This window comes from Ursus arctos, unplaced genomic scaffold, assembly GCF_023065955.2.
Source record: "Ursus arctos isolate Adak ecotype North America unplaced genomic scaffold, UrsArc2.0 scaffold_27, whole genome shotgun sequence".
NCBI classification, from domain to species: Eukaryota; Metazoa; Chordata; class Mammalia; order Carnivora; family Ursidae; genus Ursus; species Ursus arctos.
The window spans coordinates 24,704,750-24,727,401 of NW_026622952.1; the positions used below are offsets into that span (position 1 = coordinate 24,704,750).

Below are 22,652 nucleotides of genomic sequence, written 5' to 3' on the forward strand. Positions count from 1 at the left end.
CAATTGTTTCCCAAATTTGTAATTGCATTTTTCATAAGTAGACTACACTTGGTGGTATCTGGCTTTATCAAACAAATACAGTAAACTTTATTTAAATTGCGATGTATTTACACTTTGCCCTCATGTGCAAATTAGCTTCCTATACTGATAAGTGCCTGTCCCTATTAGTAGTTGAAGAATGAGTCCATAAAACAAACTGTCTTAAAAAGAGATGTATGGTAAAATATTTGCTCTAAAAGACCATTGGAGAGTCTTTTTCACCAACAAGTAGAATTGGTAGTGTGAAATAATTTTCCTGATTTGGTACATATCCAAAAATAGTTCAGTGACTTAAGTGTTTGTTTCTATGCATGCCTGAATTAATTGTTTTAGACAAAAGGGTTGGTGTCGTGGGACTAGTGGAGATGATGGCTGTTATCCCAGAGGTGAGGAGAAACAAGTGTGGGCAGAGCACACGGCTTAGCCATTTCACTCCTAAAAGACCTCCCAAGAGAAGTGAAAACATGTCCACATAGTGTCTTGTGCTTGCATGTTCCTAATGCTGTATGCATCATAAATGAAAAGAGCTCAAACTGGAAACAACTCAAATGTCCGTCAACTGGTAATCAGGTAAACATGTGCGGTATAGCCAGACAGCGGGGTACTACTATGCAGTAAGAAAGTAACAGGTACTAATATGCAAGACCACCTGGATGAAATCCAAGGTCATTCATTATACTAAGCAAAAGAACCCAGCCCCAAAAATGTAGGTACAGTATGATTCCCTTTCTATGAAATTCTCTAATAGGGAAAACGATGACAAGAGAAATTGCATTACCGGCTGCCAAGGACCAGGGAAACAAGAGGGTACTGGCGAGAACAGAACATGAAGGAACTCTTGGAGGGGCAGGAAGGTTCTATGGCATGATGGAATGTGTGGGCACACAGCTATATACTTCCATCAAATTCATCAGATTAAATAAAAACTCATCACACTGCTTATTTATATGTGGTGATTTTTTTTACATAATTCATTCCTCAAGTAAGCTGATTTAAAAAAAAAACAATTGCTGGACTAGAATGTGTGATAATGGATAACTAGATAGTAATTTCTTCTGTTTATTTTTTGATAGTACTGTATAAATAATAGAGATGAGAATATACAAAAATATGAGAATCAAAGAAATGGAGTAAACATAGACTTGAAAGATTTAATTATTCTCCAACTAGGTTCCCAAACAGCAAGTCTTGGTCCTTGTCATGTGCCCTTTTACAAATTTCACCATTATTTCTCATGTCTTCTGATTTTTTCCACTGACTTTCTTTGATAATATAGGATTAAACTTAAGGTACGTTCATACACACTCAGTTGTAAGAATTACAGATGTACACATGATGCTTTTGAATAGATTCTTTTCCGAAAACCACATGGAAAAACAATTTCTGGAAAAGTTTCTCCATACCCAAACTCTTGATTCTCCTTCATATTTAACCCATTTGTTTCTGCTCCATCAACAAACCCAAGATTATTTATTGAACATTTGCCACCACACAGCTATGGCGTGAGCCCAGCTCTGCAGGAAGTCACAGTCTTTTCAAGGGAGAGAGGGACCAATACCTAAGATAAATGAAACTGAACTTCAGAGAAAATAAACATTGATGAAGACCAGAGTGGCCAGCAGACATTTCATTGATCAGATAGTCATAGGAAGAGTCAACTGGATACAGATGACAGAAGCCAGTCTATGGAACTTTGGAATCTATAATTCAGTAATTTGGGTGCACTTATCTTGGGGATTTAGGGCATGATCAATAGAGCAAAATATTTCATCGAATGCACTGATATTTAATGGAGTATACAAACCCATTATTCTCCTCCATTCATTATTTTGTATAAATGAAATGATAGAGGGGCATTTGGTGGGATAGAGGACAAGATTTTGTTTTGTTATTTTATTCTACTTATTAGTAACCAGAGATTTTATCTATTAATTCTACCTAGCTTCTGAAAACAGCTTTACCCCTGCACACCATATGTGAAGCTTCCTCATGATCTGTGGGGCTCAGAAGAGCCCTTCCCAACATCCACACCCTCTGTCCCCTGGAGAGTTCCTGGTGGGTCACTGGATCTGGTCTCCAGACCAGCCCTTGCACTTTTTACGATGATGCATTTTCTTCTCGAGTTAGCTTTCAAATATCTTACATTATCAGTGTAATGAAAAAAAAAGTTGCTTAATAACTCCATAAAAACTTTAAAATATAATTTTCATTTTTCCACCCTGAAAATGAGCATAGAAGCAGCCGAATGCAGGTTTATTGTTTTCAATTATTGTAGTAAAATTGACCACCACTATGGTTAAACTTCATATATTTAATGCCTTTTTTATAACATACAGCACAAAATAAGACTATAAATAGGTAGTATTAACCTTTTTAACGTCATGCAAAACCTGATTATTAAATGACTGACAGAAAGAAACAGAGTATCAGTGATTATTCTCCAACACAGAAAGCATTTTACTTATCAATTTGTTTTAATTTTGGTGTGTAAAGCTGTGACATGTTTAGTTTTTTTTGTTTGTTTGTTTGTTTTTTTTTGTTTTTTTTTTTGTTTTTTACTGGGGTTGTTAGCTCTTTGGTATTTAATAAGAACATGTGCTATTTCTTAGAAACTTGAGGCGAATAAACAAATTTGAATCATTTCTGCACTTTTCTTCCAGTTAATTTGTTTTTCCTCCTATTGATTTTACATGGGTCATGGTTGTTTTAAAGGGATTGCCTAGAAAAGAGATTTCTCAGTTATCCAGGTTTCCAAGTGTTACTTGAATACCATTGTCCCGACATTCACATTCAAACGTAAATATTTTTTGCCAAAATCAAATATAAATGCATATGTTTGTGTGTGTATATACATATGCATATATTTATTTAAACACATAAGCAATGTGTCTATTTTTATTACTTCAAAATAAAAATTCTGGAATGGTACAGATATTTATTCCTTTTTTAATGACTCGGGTCATCTGGTAAGCAGGAACTTCTTCCTTCCTTTTCCTGCAGTCATTGTAGGAATTACGATGTGGTAGATTGTATCTTTAATGTTTGCAGTGATCAGTAGGTTGTAATCCTAACAGACCCACTATTTGAAGGCGTGGGCGCACGCACCCTGAATCACTTCACTCTGGGTGTAAAGGTGAGGTTCTTGCTGAGGTGAGGGATTATGGGACAGCCCGGCTTGTGTTTTTAGGAAGCCCCTACCTACGTAAGGTTCATTATCCGAGGCCTGCATATGGTCTGAGGTGCTTCTCGTTCCTCGTGGCTCTTTTCATTTTTTTTCATGATTCTGAATGCATATTGAAAACATCCTGTAATGGTGGGAAAGATGAGACTATGCACTTGAAAGGGTCTTGTGTTTCCTTCCAGTTTCCTAATGTACTTTGACATGTGTGTATGCAATTCTATGTACCTGATCCCTGATTTGGACATTTTCTGTTGGAGACAATGACAGTGATGCATGCTTCCTGTGCTTGACACAGAGCAGTGGGCTCATGGGAAAGCTCCTGGAAGCAGGCTCATGCTGGAGACCACGCCAGGCCAAGCCTCTTCACCGGGACACAGAGCATTGTTGGGTCAACATCTTCAGCTTAGAATCAGTCCTTTTAAATCCCAAATCAGGTTACTAATCGGTAGGGAGATTGGGGATTTCGGCCAAGTCAGGGTGGCCTCCTATTGGAGCTGATCGGTATTTTGGATAAAATGGGCATTTTCAGATTAGTGCTCCCTGAAGCCCAGTGTCTTAGCTCCCTAGGCAGCACCACAAACACAGTTCTCAACTCCAAAAGTACTTACAAATCATTTGCACAGAGCTAAACTTGAGTTTGGATACAATACTCCCATCATCTCTGTGAGAAGAGAGAGAAGAGCTAAAGCTTGTTTCTGTGGTCCATGCCTCCTGGATTTCTCAGATCCAGAATTTCACAGTAGGGGCCACAGAGGGGAAAGAAAAGCCAAGAAACCTCATTCCTGATGCATCTTAGCTGTTGACAGTACCTTTGAAAGCATCTCGTTTTTATTTTAGTCAAACAAAGTGCATTGGTGCGAAAAGCAAATACAGTATTTTACCCACACAACAGAATTTCCCCTGAACACCATAATTAAGCATGATTACACATAATTTTAACAAGCACAGGCCACTGTAATAGCAATCTGCTACTTTCCAGGGTCATGTTATTCTTTGTATTAGAAAGGAAATGGCCATGGGAGTTTCCAGTTCCTTCCAAGCGCCCCACCGTGCTCCGTCCATACAGCGTTCTGTAATGCTGGGGGTAGAGCTGTGCCCGCCGTGTGGAAATGCTCAGGTATTATCTGCAAGGGGGAGCATGGGTGGGCTGTCATTCGTTTGCAGCAATCTTGTTCTCTAAGGATAATGAAAGGAAATCACTTATTTTAGATATTTCTGAGGCCAAGGCCTGGGAAAAATGAGAATGGAAGAGCAGGTGCAATGTGGACATTGTAGGAGACACTTGCTTTCTTGACCTCTGTCCTGTCCAGAGGATGGAAGCATTGACCAATCTTGGACACATTTTCATCTGGTTACTAGCACCCCCACAGCAGTAGTGATCTGGAAGCCACAAACTACCCCTTATCTACTCTCGTCTTTGTTTTTTGTTTTTCATTTTTTGTTTTTAACCCTGAATTCAGGATACAGGGGACAGTCAAGTAGCAGATGAGAAAAATGTAGACACACACGCTATGGGGACTTGCTTTTACCAGAAGAGTAACTCTGTTAACACCTTGCTCAGTCTGTAAATAGGTTGGTCTGATGTTATCAGAGGAAAGCTTTAGTTTTCTAAAATCCAAATATTTCTAACCCTTTTAGGGAAAGGTTACCTGAATCCCTGGAGCAAAGTGGTTTCTGAAGAAGTGAATGAATTGTAATCCTGTGGGAAACCATAGGGAATTTAATGGAGATTTTCATCTGCGGAAACCACATGAAATATATACATTTTATGATATTTTTCCAGCTTTATTGAGATAAAATTGGCATATAATACTGTGTAAGTTTAAGGTGCACCGTGTGATTTGATACGTGTGTCGGTTGAGAAGTGATTACCAAACTCACGTTAGTCTCTCACCTCAGACAGTTGCCGTCGGTGTGTGTACAATGAGTGTTGTTAAGTAGTTACCTTGCTGTATATTACATTCCCAGGACTTGTACACCTTGTAACTAGAAGCTGGTATCCTTTGACCACCTTCGTTCCTTCTCCCGACCCCTCACCCCTGGCAACCACCAGTTTGCTGTTTCCATGAGGTCCGTTTTATTAGATTCCACTCGTAAGTGAAATTATACAGTCTCTGTCTCTGTTTGACTTACTTCACTTTGCATAAGGCCCTCCAGGTTCATCCGTGTTATGACAACTAGCAGGAGTTCTTTCTTTTTCATCCCTGAATCCTAGTCTATTGTGTATTTACACACCACGTGTTCAAAGTCATTCATTCATGCACAAACGATCACGCTCTCTCCATGCCTCGGCTATTGTACAAAGTGCTGCCGTGAACATATCTCTTTGAGACAGTGATTTCATTCCTTTCAAATCAATACCAAGAAGGGGGACTTCTGGATTATAGGGTAGCTCTATGTTTAGCTCTTTGAGGAACCTCCACACTGTTCTCCGCGGTGGCTGCCCCAGCTTGCATTCCCGCCAACAGTGCACGAGGGCTCCCCTTTCTCCACATCCTCGCCAACATCTGTTGTTTCTTGTCTTTTTGATGATAGCATTCTGACCGGATAAGGTGATGTCCCACCATGGTTCTGATTTGCATTTTCCTGATCATGAGTGATGTTGAACACTTTTTGATGTGCCTTTTGGCTATCTGTATGTCTTCTTTGAAAAAAATATCTGTTCAGGTGATTTGGCCATTTTTCAATTGGATTATTTACTAATTTTTTAAATTTTATTATTACTATTCTGCTATTAAGCTATATCAGTTCCTTACATATTTTGGGTATTAGCCCCTTACCAGATATATGATTTGTAGATATTTGCTGTCTTTTCATAGGCTGTGTTTTCATGTTCTTGACCATTTCTTTTGTTGGACAGAAGTAGTCCCACTTGATTTTTGCTTTTGTTGCTTATACTTTTGGTGTCATATTGAAAAAGTCATTGCCAAGACTGCAGTCAAGGAGACTTTTCCCCCGTGTTTTCTTCTAGGCATTTCATGGTTTCTGGTCTTATGTTTAAGACTTTCATCCACCTCAGGGTGCCTGGGTGTCTCAGTTGGTTAAGCGTCTGCCTTCAGCTCAGGTCCTGATCTCAGTGTCCTGGGGTCAAGTCTCACATTGGGCTCCCTGCTCAGCAGGGAGTTTGCTTCCCCCTCTCCCTCTGCCCCTGTTCGAATGCTCTCTTTCTCTCTCTCACTCTCTCTCTCTCTCAAATAAATAAATAAATAAAATAAAGTATTAAAAAATGAGTTTTGGGGAAAAAAATCTTTCATCCATCTCAAGTTAGTTTTTGTGTGTGGTGTAAGAAAGGAGTCCATTTTCACTCTTGTGCATATAAATACCCAGTTTCACAACAGCATATGTTGAAAAGACTGTCCTTTCCTCACTGAGTGTTCTTGGCTCCCTTGTAAAATATTAGATGACCATAGATACGTGGGTTGACTTCTGGGCGGTCTGGGTTCTGCTGCACGGATATAGGTCTGCTTCTATGCCCGTACCATACTGACTTATGACTATGGCTTTGGAGTATAGTTAGAAAGCAGGGCATGGGATGCCTCCAGCATTGTTCTTTCTCAAGATTGCTTGGGTTATTTGGAATCTTTTGTGGTTACATACATTTTAGGATCATTTTTTCTATTTTTGTAAAAAAAAAAATGCAGTTCTCTTCGGTCTGGGAGTGGTCCAGGAGGTGCTTCATCCTCAGCTTTGTGTCCAGTGGTGTCTTAGGTGTGGATAGTTGCTGGTGGGTCTTCTCATGAAAGGGACTGAGATCGGGAATGACCGATGTCACCATCCTGATCATATCACTCCTAATCAATGGAGTCATAATTTTAAAAATCCAAATAAATACTCCTGTAATGACTGAGACTGCACCAACCTAGTGTTTCCTGTGTCAAACAGGAATTATATGACCTTGTCACAAGTACATTTAAGGAGATAATGTGCACCCATGGGAGCAGGACGTGGTATGTTGTAAAAGTGTAACCCTGATAAATCATGCTCACTAAAAGGCAGGGATATTAGCTTATATAATCCACAAATTATCTACTGAAATTTTAAGAAATTGTTGTCTGGGTGTATGACTATGGGTAAACATAATTTTAGGATTTAGCTGTATTCGTTGAGCACTTTCATATAAAGAACTTCCCTACGTGATTTTGGAAGAGAAAGGACCTGCTAAAGCTGTTGATGGCTTTTTCATCTCCTTGTGGAGACAGTTGACAGAAATAAAAGAGTGAGTAATACGTGTTCTGCATAACTAGCGAAGTCCTGCACGACCCTGCCTGGCTCAAGCCTGACATGAACAATGGCAACGGCATCATCATAGAAGAGGGACCAGAGATTTTGAAGAAACGGGCAGTTTCTCTGGGCATATTTGAATATATCCACTGTGACAACCCACGGGGGATGCAAGCATGCTGACTATGTTTCTGATAAGATAATTCTATCGTGTCTCTATCCTACCTGCCTTTCAGCCCTTCTTGAAGTTCAGGTGCACAACAAATTCATTCTTATGTGGATGTTCAGAAATCCGTCATAGTTACCATGTGCGGTTTAGACCTTCAGAGTTGCTTTCTCCCTCTTGCCCTGTTTGTAGTTTAGCTTATGATGGTTTTATGTATAAATATTTAAAAGGTGCTCATTGTCCAGAGTACATCTAGGGAGGACTTAGTTTTCAAAGGAGTCCATAAGGACAAAAAGCCCTTGGTGCTGGTGGCCAATCATTTTTACTGTCAAGAATTAAGTATTCTTTTTTTTTTTAATTTTATTTATTTATTTGACAGAGAGAGACAGCCAGTGAGAGAGGGAACACAGGCAGGGGCAGTGGGAAAGGAAGAAGCAGGGTCCCAGCGGAGGAGCCTGATGCGGGGATCCATCCCAGAATGCTGGGATCACGCCCTGAGCCGAAGACAGACACTTAACGACTGAGCCATCCAGGCACCCCAAGAATTAAGTATTCTATTCAACCCAAATTCTTATTTGACAGTGTATTATTTTATCTAAGCAATTATCATGAAAACATGGGGATACATTTCCAAATAAAATAGATGCATTTTATAGGAAAAGAAAACAGTATTTTTATTTTCCATCTATTACTTGTGTATTTCTTCATTTGCTCTCAATCTAGGACAAGGGCTAAAAGTGATTACATTTCATAAAAGGCCCCAGGGGATATTAAAACTCTTCCTATAAACACAACTTTTACTTGTTCATGAAATACCTCGTTATTGTTTTTATTACAAAATTATTTTGTCTTTTCACATACTTTTTCTAAACCCACCCAACCCATCTTGGATCCTAGGTCAGTTAGGACTTGGAAAATGTTTCATGAGTGAGCAAGTACATTTGAAATGTGGAGAGTAGCAAGTATAGATTATAAAACCATGTGTAAATATCAACTTCTATGGTATTCATTAAAAATTATTTTGAAGAGTGTCACCTGTCCGCAGTCAGTACAGCAGGCAACTCTTGATCCCAAGGTTGTAAGTTTGAGCCTCACATTGGGTGTAGAGATTACTTAAAAATAAAATCTTTAAATTTTTTTTTTAAATTAAATTAAATAAAATAATTCTAAAGAGCATCTACTGTGTATTTTAGATGCATTTGAATAGCTACTGGAGATTTAGCAGTCAATGTGATAGACCCTCCCGGAGCTTACAGTAGCACAAAAGATAAATAAAATGCACAGTGACAAGTGGTACAGTGGAGAAGAGAGATGCAGGCGATCCCAGGGCAAATGCCATTGAAAGGGGACAATCAACAGTGAATTGAACTGGAGGCAAGAAAGGCAGGGTGGACACTATTTTTGCAGTGGGTGAGGAAGGCTGAGGAGAGCAGGTACCATCACTTACTGAAAGAAGTTGTGGCCTGGATGGTGGATTACAAGGAAGGGCGTGAGGAGAGCTGACCCAGAAGTGTTAGCAATGTCCAGATCTTGCCAGGCTTCCCACATAAACAGAAAGAATTTGGATTAAGAATGGAGATCGCCAGAGGCATTTCTAGCGAGTTAGGGCCATCTCCAGGTCTGAGGTTTAGAGACATTATTTTGGCTGCAGCATGAAAAGTGGAATGAAGAACCAGGGTGGGAAGCGGTGAGATCCTTCCAAGGACAGCAGTGATGGCGGAGCACGAACAATTGTGGCCGATGATCCTTGGAACATGCGGGAGTGCAGCTAACACCTCAGACACATCTTTGTGTGGGTCTTTGGGGCCTGGGAGGTTGGATGACAATAGCCATCAAGGAACCGTGCATGTTCTTTGAGATGGTCCCAAAACAATGTTTTTAGTAAAATGTATTAATCATGGGAAAACCAAGACCTACGGTTCATATTTTTTGCTAAATTCTAAATCTAAGATTTCAGAATGTCAGAGGGAACATTAACAAATATCCAATCCTATTGCATTTGTTTCTCATTAAGATTAAATAATGTACTTAAGGTTTTTTCCTTTTTTTAATAATAATTTTTATTATATTATGTTAGTCACCATACAGTACATCCCCAGTTTTTGATGTAAAGTTCAATGATTCATTACTTGCCTATAACACCCCGTGCACCATGCAATATGTGCCCTCCTTAATACCCATCACCAATCTATCCCATTCCCCCACCCCTCTCCTCCCTGAAGCCCTCAGTTTATTTCCCAGAGCCCATAGTCTCTCATGGTTCATTCCCCTTTCTGTTTATCCCCCCTTCTTCTTCCCTTTCTTCTCCTACCGATCTTCCTACTTCTTATGTTCCATAAATGAGTGAAACCATATGATAATTGTCTTTCTCTGCTTGACTTATTTTGCTTAGCATTATCTCCTCTAGTCCCGTCCATGTTGCAAATGTTGAGAAATCGTTCTTTTTGATGGCTGAGTAATATTCCATTGTATATATGGACCACATCTTCTTCTTTTTTTTTTTTTAAAGATTTTATTTATTTATTTGACAGAGATAGAGACAGCCAGTGAGAGAGGGAACACAAGCAGGGGGAGTGGGAGAGGAAGAAGCAGGCTCATAATGGAGGAGCCTGACGTGGGGCTCGATCCCGTAATGCCGGGATCACGCCCTGAGCTGAAGGCAGACGCTTAACCGCTGTGCCACCCAGGCTCCCCTGGACCACATCTTCTTAATCCAGTCATCTGTTGAAGGGCATCTCGGCTTCTTCCACAATTTAGCTATTGTGGACAATGCTGCTATGAACATTGGGGTGCATATGGCCCTTCTCTTCACTACGTCTGTATCTTTGGGGTAAATACCCAGTAGAGCAATTGCTGGATAATAGGGTAGCTCAATTTTTAACTTTTTAAGGGACCTCCACACTATTTTCCAAAGTGGCTGTACCAACTTGCATTCCCACCAACAATGTAAGAGGGATCCCCTTTCTCCACATCCTCTCCAACATTTGTTGTTTCGTGCCTTGTCCATTTTTGCCATTCTAACTGGTGTAAGGTAGTATCTCAGTGTGGTTTTGATTTGAATTTCCCTGATGGCTAATGATTTTGAACATTTTTTCATGTGTCTGTTAGCCGTTTGTATGTCTTCATTGGAAAAGTGTCTGTTCATATCTTCTGCCCATCTTTTGATTTGATTATTTGTTTCTCATGTATTGAGTTTGAGAAGTTCGTTGTAGATCTTGGATACCAGTCTTTTATCTGTAGTGTCATTTGCAAATATCTTCTCCCATTCCGTGGGCTGCCTCTTAGTTTTTTTGACTGTTTCCTTGGCTGTGCAGAAGCTTTTTATCTTGATGAAGTCCCACAAATTCATTTTTTCTTTTGTTTCTCTTGCCTTTGGAGATGTGTCATGAAAAAAGTTGCCGTGGCCGATGTCAAAGAGGTTGCTGTACTTAAGGTTTTAAAGATGGTTTCTGCTACAACCGAAGCAAAAAATACCTTCACCAGTGACAATGGTGTATTTAAATGTGATTGTAGATTTTCCTTTATTTCAAACTAAAGAAATCTTGCAGATACTTTAAACTGTTCTTCCATGTCTTTGAGAACCATAATTAATCTGGAAGCAATGTGGAAGGAAACATGCCCATTGTGTGAGAAATAGTTGGAATAAATAAATGGAATGTGTGGAATGCCTTATTTTAAGTGTTTTCAGTACATGCTGCTCTTAATAACAGCAGTAACAAAATTATAATAATGCAGGTTTTACTGGAATCTTTTACACTCCAAAGTGATTTCTTCACAATGCGTAAAAAGAGGAGGGCACAATTCTAATTCCTGACAGCAATCAGTGTTTCTCTGCTCGCTGTTCCTCTATGACCCCGACTAAACAATAAGCTGAAGGAATGTGAAGGAAAGGTTGGAGAATCCATCTTTGATGGACTGGGGCTCAGCAGTGCCTGGAAGAACGGGATACACTGACAGTGGGGACACTCAGGGAATGGGGAGACAAGGGCAGGGAGGAGCACCAAGCCAGGGGTGGATCTCTGCATTTCTCTCCAAAGGAGACGGCACACACAAGGGCAGGCTGATGACCTCCATCCAGAGAAGACAGGTCAGGACATACAGGTGGACCTCAGGAGCCTCCCTAAGTGACAGGACAGGGTGACGAACCAGAACATTCAGAGAGAGAAAATGTACACGTGTGTTATTCTGATCAGCAAGATGCTTTGTGAGGCTGCCGCCATCAGCGAGTGTGGCAGCCTTGTGCGGCACTGGGTCTTCTGACGCTGTGACAGACCCCGCCTCTTCAGGCTTCACGGGGAGACAGAACGCATCTCTGCTGCTCAGGATGGACTTGACCATGTTGAGCAGTACCAGTGTGAACCAACTACCACAGCTTTCCCAGGACTAAGGGTCCTTGACCCTCAGGCTGAACGCTGGTGAACGTAGACAACAGATCAAAACACAGGCTCTTTTCACCCAACCTAATCACCAGTACCTCTTCCCACGCTCTCCTGTGCCAAATTGCTGGTCTGGGAAACCTTCCTGTGTTAAAAGCTGGGGAAGTGAAGGATCAAGTTTGGGTCCTGCACAGAGCAGCAGGGAGCATCAGCTACAATACCTTGCCTGACAACAAGCACGTTGGCCACTCACTCCAGTGGTCCTGAGAAAGAATTTGTCATCACTGGAAGTTTCCAGAAGCTCATCATCATCTCCTCCCATGCTCACTACTCCTCCTTCCCATCCAACTCCAACAATCCCCAACCCAAGAAGACTCCCAGGCTTCTATCCTTCCCATCAACAAGGGCCTTCTTTTCCTCACATAGTCAGAAAGTTGATGGAAGAAACACAAACCAGTGTCCCAAGAATTGTATACTACTAAAATCAGAGAATAATTATCCTTTCGGGCTTCATAAAAATAATTTTTTGCTATAATGTAAACAATACTCTCAGGAGTATTTTTAGGAAATTTTTATGAACAGGACGGATCCCTAGCTGCTTCCTTTTGACCATTCTCAGAATCTGCCTGTGGCATAATTCCGGAGTCGAAGTCAGTTGGACAAACTTTGCCAGAGAACATAAAAGCAACCCAATCCCAACTGAATGAAAGACTCATGTATTCTACAATCACTTGACATCGTGGGCATCACAAATTTGTAAATATTGTCTCTTTTATTCATACTCCTATATTAGTTTGCTGAGGCTGCCATAACAAAGTGCCCCACATCAGGGGGCTTAAATTTATTCCCTGACAGTTCTAGAGGCTGCAAGTCCAAGGTCAAAGTGCTGGCACGTTTGATTTCTTGTGAGGCCTCTCTCCCTGTGTCTTCCCATGGCTTTCTCTCTGTGTGTGCCTGCCCCTACTGTCTCTTCGTCTTCTCAGAAGGATACCAGTCCTATTGAATGAAAGCCCTACCATTATGACCTCATTTCACCTTACTTCCTTGAAGACCCCACCTCCAAACACAGTCACATTGAGGGTTAGGGCTTCAACATGAATTATGGGGGGTGGGGGGATCATAATTCATCCCATAACAACTCTGAATAATTATTGATTAGCAGTTAATTCAGTATTGTGTTCCCAGATAATTACTTGCTATGCAGATATCCTGTGTTGCCAACTCAGGACAGAGCCATATGCTCGGATAAAATGACATTATCTTATAAGATGAAATGTCTAACAAGAACACAAGCCTGAGTAGAGGATACGCCAGCTCTGAAGAGGTGACCTAATGAAATACCCGTGAGCTGTGCCAAGGTTCTTCTCCAGAAGTAATTTTGGGTTTGCTCTAATGCACAGATAATTGGATAATCAAGTGTCCAAATGTTGCGCCTAATTGTACAGCTAAGTTGAAAAAAAATTGGCCTAGAAAATGTTTAAATTATTCATAGCTAAATGCCCATTTCAATCACAAAATAATCTTTGTAAGCTAGGCACACGTTCTTTCTCTTAGTAGATGTAATAAACATAGGATGTCTGTCTTTGGTATTATAGAGTAAGTAATATTCAGCAATATTTAGTGCAGGAAGTAAACAGCCCATATCTATCCTAGTAAAGCAGATATAGGGCATTTATCTCTAACAAGTGTGACTTCCTATCTCTGAGAAAAACTGGCGAGGAAACACACTTGGAAGAATTAGTGAGCTTCTATTCTAGGGCTGCTAACTTTAAGCGCGTGGAATGCTGTGAAAAATGGTGCCTTTCATGTGGGTACAGCTAATCTCCTTAGGAAAAAAGTTGATAACAGGGCAAGAAATTTATTAAACCTATTCCCTAGATTCTAAAATTAAAATTGCTTTTCTCCCCCTTGAATATGCACCTCTTTCTCTTCTTTATGGCCAGCCATCCAAATGTGCTCTCAAGCCCATGAAATTACAAATCAATTGGAAGTTAGCCAGTTAAAGTGTACCTGCAAATTGCCACCTCTCCAACAACAACAACAAAAGCCTTGTCTCTCCTTGATTTTGATGGCAGAATGAAGAAAGAATAAAGAAGGACCCAAATGGTTTTGATTCATTATATCCTGATGCATTCTTATTTTTCTTTTATCTAGTTTGTCATTTTTCTACCTACGTGAAAATCATTTTTGTCATAGTCACATTTACTTTTATTTGCCTTAACTATTTAACTCCCCACGTATTCCCAAAATAATTTTTTAAAACATATTTCTATTTCTTTTTCCTGAAAACTAAACACAAGGTAACAAAATATTTAAACACCGTCCTGGTGAAAAATGCCAAACATATTAAAAATGGCTTGATGTTTGAGAGGTGACTTTTTTTTTTTTTTCCCATTGAGATGATGTTTTTGGTAGGAATTAATCTCAATTTTTAATTTTGCTAACATTTTGTGGCAGATGTTATGGCAAGTACCATTTATTAAAAGAAACGGAACTATTTTCCTTTGTTTTTCTTCAAGGTGGAGTGTCCTGTGGCATTTCCTGGATCTTTCAGAGAACCACAATGATTTGACAGTGATTTCACAGAAATCACTAGATATAGTGTTGGTTTAGTTTTGGTTTTAGGTTTTTTGGTGTGTGGGTGTTTTTTTGTTTGTTTGTTTGTTTGTTTGTTTGTTTGTTTTTGTTTTTAAGAGAGAACCCAGCTTGCTGCCCTTGCTGGAAAACTTGACTCTCCCCTTCCTCCTGCCTTGACACCCAGCAGCCACTTTGCACCAGGAGACACAATCCTTAAAATGTCAGCCAGCAAGTCCAGGGGTGGCAAGTGACAAAGGAGTGTCTGGGTCCTTGTCGACACAACCCATCTACCTCTCTGCGCTTCCAACCTCCGGCTACAGGAGGAAAATAAAATACTCATTAATTTCAGCCAGTGTTCCTTGAAACTTTTCGCTCCTAGCAGCCAAAGGCAATCCTAATAAAACAAAATTCACAATACTTACTGACACTTTTACTCTGACCTGTGAAAAAAGAGAATATTTTAGCTTGTGAGATGACCTAGCTGTTTTTGTGTGCGGGTATAATTTATGGGTAGATTTATTGCACATGTTGGATCATTTCCATGTGATTATTTTTAAGTAGATAAATATAATAAATCCACTTTGGTGTTTCTCTTTATGCCTAAATCTTTGTTTTAGTCCAACTTAAGGACCACTATTGGGAAAGGACTCCAGTTTCCCCTTTGGTAGCACTCATGTTACATGCTTATTTATGAAATATGTATTACCAGACGTTAGTCTAAATCAGTCTTTTGGGGGGGGCGGCGGGCAGTTTCTGTATCGGCGTTCTGGTGCTGACATGTGTCAGGTAGGAAAAGGCGTGCTCCTTGAGAGAGGAGAGGTGGGATTCTGGCTGCTCACTGTTCAGCCCCCTTTAGTCCCCTGAAATGGTCCCTTTGAGGTGCTGCACATTAGCGGAATCCTGTGTTTCGTCCTCTTGAAAACTGCAGCCTCTCCTCCTTCTCACCTGACTCAGGAATGCCTCCCATCCTGCTTGGCAGCCATTCCTCCTTCTCCCTTAGGCGGGACCTTCACAGCGTAGCCAAAGGCTTCACTGGGAAGCACTAGAATTTGTGACTGGGAGGGTGGATCTCCCTGTGTGATGCTGAAGTGTAGACAAGTCTGGGAACTGCTGATTTTAGGCCATCAGAATGCAGAGGTCGAAGCAAAAGAGGGGTCTATTCAAAACTTTGCTAGAATTAAGAATGCCTCATTCCTTAAACATACAATAGTTAATGTGTCAAGCTCGAAGCCCAACTAGGAAAGTCAACTTTCCTAGTTAACAGTAGAAAATGGTTCTACAGAGGCATCATTAAAATTTTCAGATACTGCATTCTGTTGTGATAATATATAGCTGAATGATGTAAGGAGCGGCCTTGCCTGAAGTTCTAAAGGTAAGGGGCTTTTTCTTTTCCTCTAGACTTGTTTCATCTTGAAACCAGGGGGAGCAGTAATGCTGGTTAAGATGATGGAAATTAACATTGCAAAGTAGAGTGTGTCTTAAGGAACATCTCATTATGGCCTGGGGATGGGTGGCGCTCACTGAGTCTGCCGCACCACTCTTGTCCCTGAGCACAGGGGAGGTTGGTGGTCACTGAGTCTGGACCGCCCCTCTCTTGTCCCCGAGTTCGGGCAGCTCCCCTGGGTTCTGCTCTTGGCTGAGTGTGAGTGTCACTGCCATGGCTCCAACGTGACCTTTCTTTTGCATGACCCACAAGATAAACATTCAGGGCTGAACGTAAAATATGTAAAAGTTCACAGTACAGTTTCCTTGGGCTGCTTATTTTTATTTTAAAGACATTTGATGCATAGTACTAACTTCAGAATGTCTTCAAAATGACAAATGTCTCACCAAGAGTGCGAAGATGTTCATCCGTCATCTGTTCAAAGTACTAGACTAGAGAGCTCTTGAAGATTATTAATTATTCTTGGTCCTAGTACCTCGGCACATAAGATCTGCTCCACAAATAATTTTGGAAGAGTATCAAAGAGAATAATAGATCCAAGTTTCCATGAATATGAAATAAAAGATTTTTGCCTTGAACCTAGATTCCCCGTGCACCTCCCTTTCTTGTAACACATGTTGCCCACCAAATAGATAGATAGATAGATAGATAGATAGATAGATAGATGATAGATAGAATTTAAAATCTTCATGATAATTTGGGATTGGAGTTCTTGGTAATTTCACAATAAATTAGGAAACAATTGCTCATCTTGTGTGGTTCCTATAGCTCTTACAGCATGATTCTAATAAAGTGTAATGAAAGAATGTTATCCCAGTCAAGGTCTAGAAGTCTTGCATTGCCTGGTCCTTGACCCCCTTGTTGTTCTTCTGTTTTGCTGTCTGCCTCTTGATCACCTCACTATAATCACACTTGGTTTCTAGCTGCTTCTCAGCCCTGCCAGACAGATTCCTCACTCGGCCCCATATTTTAGATCTGCTCACTGTATGTGCAGTATTCTTCTTTCTTATACTCAGGGGTGTGTCCTCCCTTCATATCTCTGCTCAAATGTGAACTTTTCAGGGACCATCCCTGGATGTTTCACCTGAAACAGAACCCTCCCCACTCTAGGTTCCCTCTTACCCTGCTTTTTCCTTCTTCAGTGAATTTTTTCACTGTCTGAAATATTTTCTGTTATTTATTTCCTGCTGACTGCCCTGAGTTACAAATTTCACAAGATCAGTGACTCGGTCTGTTCATTTTTTTCTGAGACCATATAGCTAGAACAGTCGATTTGCTGTGCTCAAAAATATTAGTCACAGACTAAGTAATTGGGCAAAGGCTAGTAACTCTTTGTGCGGGGTGGAATCAGCTGCCCATGTTATAGATAGAAACTGTGTCCTTAAGTCCGGTCAGATATTTCAGAAGTTCTTTTAAAGAACAAAACAATACAAACCATCCACTTTGTTTCGGGCACTATTTTTAGGACTAGGAAATACAAATAAGTATATGGATTAGTCATTGTTATGGAAAAATTTACAGTGTGATGGGGTCGAGAGACAGGTTCACAAGGGGGCTTTAGCGAAGGGGGATGCCACGACAGAAGAATGGTGTCTTCGATGGGAGGACCAGAATGGGAGAAAGCTTGGTAGCATGGGAGATCCTGGACTGTTGAGGAGCCTCTGGCTTGAATGCAAGAACCCTTCATGGAGTGGGAGAAATTTAAGTTGAAGACGCACAAAGTATTTGAAAATGTACACTGATTGCCCATTGCTTGGTCTCTTTATGACATACAAGCACCTGACAGGTAGGTCTACCTACAGGTATGCTCCAGTGGGCGGGTGGAAGAAGACAGGACATTCCCTAGAGTGTTGAGGAGAAGATAAGAAGTGAGAGCCAAAAACAATGAGGCCCTAATATGTCAAAAAAATTGTATGGATAGCGTTTGATAAGGGACACAGGCCAAGATACTTAGTTATGTGAAGGAGCCTGAGGGAACTTAGTTATCACTGAAACACGCGTCCGTTCATCTGTGCTTCTATGGCCCTGTGCTGAGCCGTGACAGGTGCAAAGACGGTACAGAAAGAGGAATAATCAGGGGCGCCTGGGTGGCTTAGTCGTTAAGCGTCTGCCTTCGGCTCAGGGCGTGATCTCGGAGTCCTGGGATCAAGCCCTGCTTCAGGCTCCTATGCTAGGAGCCCGCCTCTTCCTCTCCCACTCCCCCTGCTTGTGTCCCCTCTCTTGCTGGCTGTCTTTCTTTCTGTCAAATACATAAATAAAATCTTAAAAAAAAAAAGAGAGAGGAATAATCAGCCAGGTCTCCATTGGCTATGCACCACACCCCAGGTACGCATAGGAGAGTAGCTATGGCTTCCTGGTTCAAGAGGCTTGCATTGAATTGAATGAAATTGGCTTTTGTAGATCAAGAATTGTCAAATGACTGACAAGTTCATAGAGTTCATTGATTCTTCTGACTCTCTCTCATGACCTTTCTCAGAAATTTACCTCTAAGTTTTCTATGCTCATCTGTTTATACCCCTCTATTTTCCATTATCTAGTCCAGAGTGATATCCCATTTATGCAAACATTTTATTCTCTCCAGAAAGACCACATGAGCGTGCGTGAAACAGGCCCCACCAGGCTCCTTCGTCAATCTCACTGTTTACTTTCTATGTCGTCTACTGCCGATATTCCACTAGAAACAAAAATGCTCAGATACGTCGAAAGAGCACATTGTGAATCCAATTACTCACTTATTATATAAACACTTACAGACATAATATAGCTAATAAAAATAAAATATATTAGAGACGGATGGTAAATATGTAATGATTTTTTAAATATCATTCAAAATAAACACTTTGTAAATTTCAGAAAAATTAATATAAAAAAAAGATAAAGAAATAATATTACTTAGTACTTTTTAAGGTCATTGGCAAAGAAAAAGAAAAGCATATCAACAGGAACGTGATGGAGTCCCCAGTAGACTGTTCCATGAATCTTCCCCACTGCTGAGTGAACCATATCAGACAGGCGGTGAGGATATAATCACAACTAAATATTTTCTTTAGGTTTTAATTATCGAATCCCATTTCTAGATTGATAATTTGGAGGAAATATTTTGACAATTTTTTTTTTTTTTGTCTCTAGGGGCTTCAATCTTTCAATTGATAGCAAACTATATATTTTCAAAAAAAGAATCTCAAGGTCATGTTTGTCATCTTTGACATCTTACATTTCATTACGTATGGAAAGAGGTTTGATGCAGTTACTGTATCAATGTCAACACCTGATTCTTCACCTGCCACTTGTTGTCCTTGTTCAAAACACGTAAAGTAGAGGCACTTTCTCAAGTGAAGGCTATGTGGCCTTCAAGGGAAATTTCGAATCTGTGTGGATTTTGTCACACTCCTTGGGGGACAAGAGTGGGCATGGTGTATAGGGGTCAGGAGTGCAGAATGTCCCCCAAAAACCCCCCAAATGAAGTTTCACATGGGGAGTCTAATCAGGGACCACGTTCCTATTTCTTCTATGGCTGAAGGGTGAGACCTACTTGCACATACACCTACTGATACCAGACCATGCTGCCTGATCGCTCATCACTTGTCTACGCAGGGCACCTAATAACGCATGGGTTGGACCTCAGGTTGCGCTCCCGGCCAGTAGTACCCTTGCATCCAGACCCATGAACCTCAGCGTCTTGGTGGAAACAAGTGACCACAGCGTCTTGACCCTCAGCAGAGGGAGCAGGCAGACCTTCATTGGCAGCCATGCTGTGGGTCAAACGACAGCAGTTCTCCATCTGAGCCCCTGCAACCAGGAGTTCTCAGACTCAATTACTGGAGAAAATCGTGTTATCTCACATGCCGTAATTTATTTCCTTGTAAGAAGAAATTGTGAATTTCAGCATCACGGAGGCAGAACACACTTCTAGAAGTCTAAGGTTTACTAAGAATCATATTTTGAGTCCTGTATGTTTGGCTAATGTTTGAGCCCTGTCCTCGGAGGTAGGAAGTGGTCATGGAGGGTGTATAAATGAGAACTTGAAAGACTAAATTGCTCATGGTGGCCAAGCAAAGCCTGAGAGGCTCAACACCAAGTCTGGCATCCTGACTCCTGAACTTGGCGCCGTGTCCTTCACCAGGACCGTGGGGTGCCCAGCTTCCTACCCAACTGGGAGGCCACGCCTAACGCAAGCTCTTTTCTGTTATAAACCATTGGTATGAACCACCTTTTATAAGGGGGGGAGGGGGCACAAACTTTGGTTCAAGGCATCCTGACTATTAAATTGAAGTAAATCTCCGTCTCGCCCTGTTCAAGTCAAGGCCAGCAACTTGAACTCCATGGTCTATCCTTAAGGAAACGTGTTTTCTGGTGCTTTCTTTGGCCTGCGTTGCAAGCAGGAACACTTTTGTTCTTATGTAACCATTAGCCTAAGGGTCACCTTCTTTATTTGATAGCCTGCCAGGTTAGCAGAGCACACAGAACGTGTTACCCACCACCTGTTTTTGTTTCTTTTGCTATTCTGCCTAAGAAAACAGATGTGACGATACCCTATCTATTGAAAATCTTAACGCCGTTATGATACTACAGGTTGATTTCATTTCTCTGATACTGCTATACACTTCAAAGTCAAGTTTCTCCTCTCAAGTAAAATAAGCCATCCTGGGTTAGTCTCTGGGCGTGTGTCTGTTCCCCACACCGTAGACCATCCAGAAACTCAGTCCTGAGCCATTCTACGAACATCCCCAAAATTGTGAATTTGATTAGAAAGTGGTTAGATTGCTAATAAAACCTAAATTTGAATTTGTGCATGGTCCCTGCAAGATAATAGAGTAAGCCCATGAAGAATTTCAGCAGGAGGACCAATAGATGCATTTTTGATGGGTACATGGAAACAGTCCTGTATCTGTTGAAACTCCCTGTTATCCCTCCCTTCTCTCAGCAGTCCTGCAGAGGGATCTCTAACTAGTATTCAGATCACATCGTGTCTCATCCTCAAACCCTGCAATGCCTTCTTCCCACACCACTCTGCACAAAACCTGACAGGCTGCTCACAGGGGGGTCCCTCCCTTCCTCTCCAAGTGTAAAGGAGCGCTAACAACACTGGGCTGGTAACACTTTCTGAGAAGGAGTGATTTCAGACTTCCTTCAGGGTTGATTTATACCTTCTGTTTCTCCTGCATCCATTATTCTGGAATCCTTTGAACTTCTTCATTTTGCTTCAAACCACATATGGTGATCGGAAATCATATACATTTAAAAAATTTTATGGTTTCCCTCCATATAATGTGAGCCCCACGAGTGGGAGAATTCTGTCTTGTTGTTCAGTAACCTCTTTACCTAGAACAGGGCCTGACATATAGTTGGCCCTCAAAACATATTTTTTGTATGAATAAATAAGAAACATTTTATTTAATACATTCTGTGTAGTTAGCATTTAAGACAGAGCAAAGGTTGAAATATATGGATAATTTTGGTGCATTTGTATCCGTCATGTTTTAATGAAAAGGGGCTTGGTTCTGCATAGTTTCTTTCTGTCTGAAGACCATTAATATACTCGTTTTGTTTCATAAATGAGTTTTAAGATTAAGGGAAAGAATATTCAAATGGATTTATTAATTTAAATATTCAGTAGTGAATGAACAATCTTACTTGTATTGTTTACATTTTTAAAAAAGGTAGATTAAAACACAATTGGTATTTACATTTTAATGGCAGCAATCCTGGACAACAGGTAGGAAGAGCATGGGCCAGGAAGACACATCTATTAATTGAAACATTCGTGTCGCCAACACATCTTTGTAGCCATTCAGGTCCCTCAAAAGACAATAAATTAAGTACCTTTCTTTCAAGTTAAATTACACTTTTTTTCAGGCTTTTGTAATTAAATGTTAGATGAAATGAGCATCCTTTTGAAACTTTTAACAAAAGCTATGTTTGGACCAGAGAAAAGTAACAACTCGTTCACTTTCTAAATTGTTAAAAAAAAAGAAAAAAAAAGAAAAAGGAAATGTTCACTGAGTATTTTTTTTCCTTACGGTTCATTTTTCTTTCCCATTTTCAGAAATTGAAAAGGGAGGATGTGGGGACCCTGGTGTCCCTGCCTACGGGAAGCGGGCTGGCAGCAGCTTCCTCCACGGGGACACGCTGACATTTGAGTGCCAGGCAGCCTTCGAGCTGGTGGGGGAGCGGGTGATCACGTGTCAACAGAACAACCAGTGGTCTGGCAACAAGCCCAGCTGTGTATGTGAGTACTGTGCCTGGACGCGGCTGTTCCGTCCTGTGACTGCCAGGCAGGGGGAGAGGGAGGGAAAGAGGCAGGTGCACTTAGAAAGGGGGAAAGGGGGCAGCGTTCAGAACCTCTGGAGAGTGCTTCATTGACCAAAAAAAGCATGGGCGTTCTCAAACACCAACTTCCTTGCTTTGCTCACTCAGGTAAAACTAATCCATGCTATTGTTCCATCTCCTACATAAAAGTAGCTGAGAGCTCTCTGCTAGCAAGAACAGACCATGCATATAGAAGCCTGCTTCCCTCCAGAGCTTCTGAAGTGGGAGGTCTGAGACATTCGCAGGCGATGGGCTTGAGGACTTTGATAATGTCCTAGCACAGAAACACCAGTTGTGAGTGTGGGTAGCATCAGCTTGGGTTTCTGCCTGCTTCTCCAT

At 40.9% G+C, this 22,652-nt stretch overlaps 1 protein-coding gene across 1 annotated transcript in view; it reads left to right on the plus strand.

Annotated features, from left to right (window-relative positions):
• CSMD1 (CUB and Sushi multiple domains 1) overlaps positions 1–22,652 on the plus strand; it is a 1,583,970-nt gene that overhangs the window by 1,170,961 nt on the left and 390,357 nt on the right. The window contains exon 13 of the mRNA XM_048226225.2: positions 22,051–22,233. Within this exon, the coding sequence (XP_048082182.1) occupies positions 22,051–22,233 (183 nt within the window). The remainder of the gene's footprint in view (positions 1–22,050; positions 22,234–22,652) is intronic.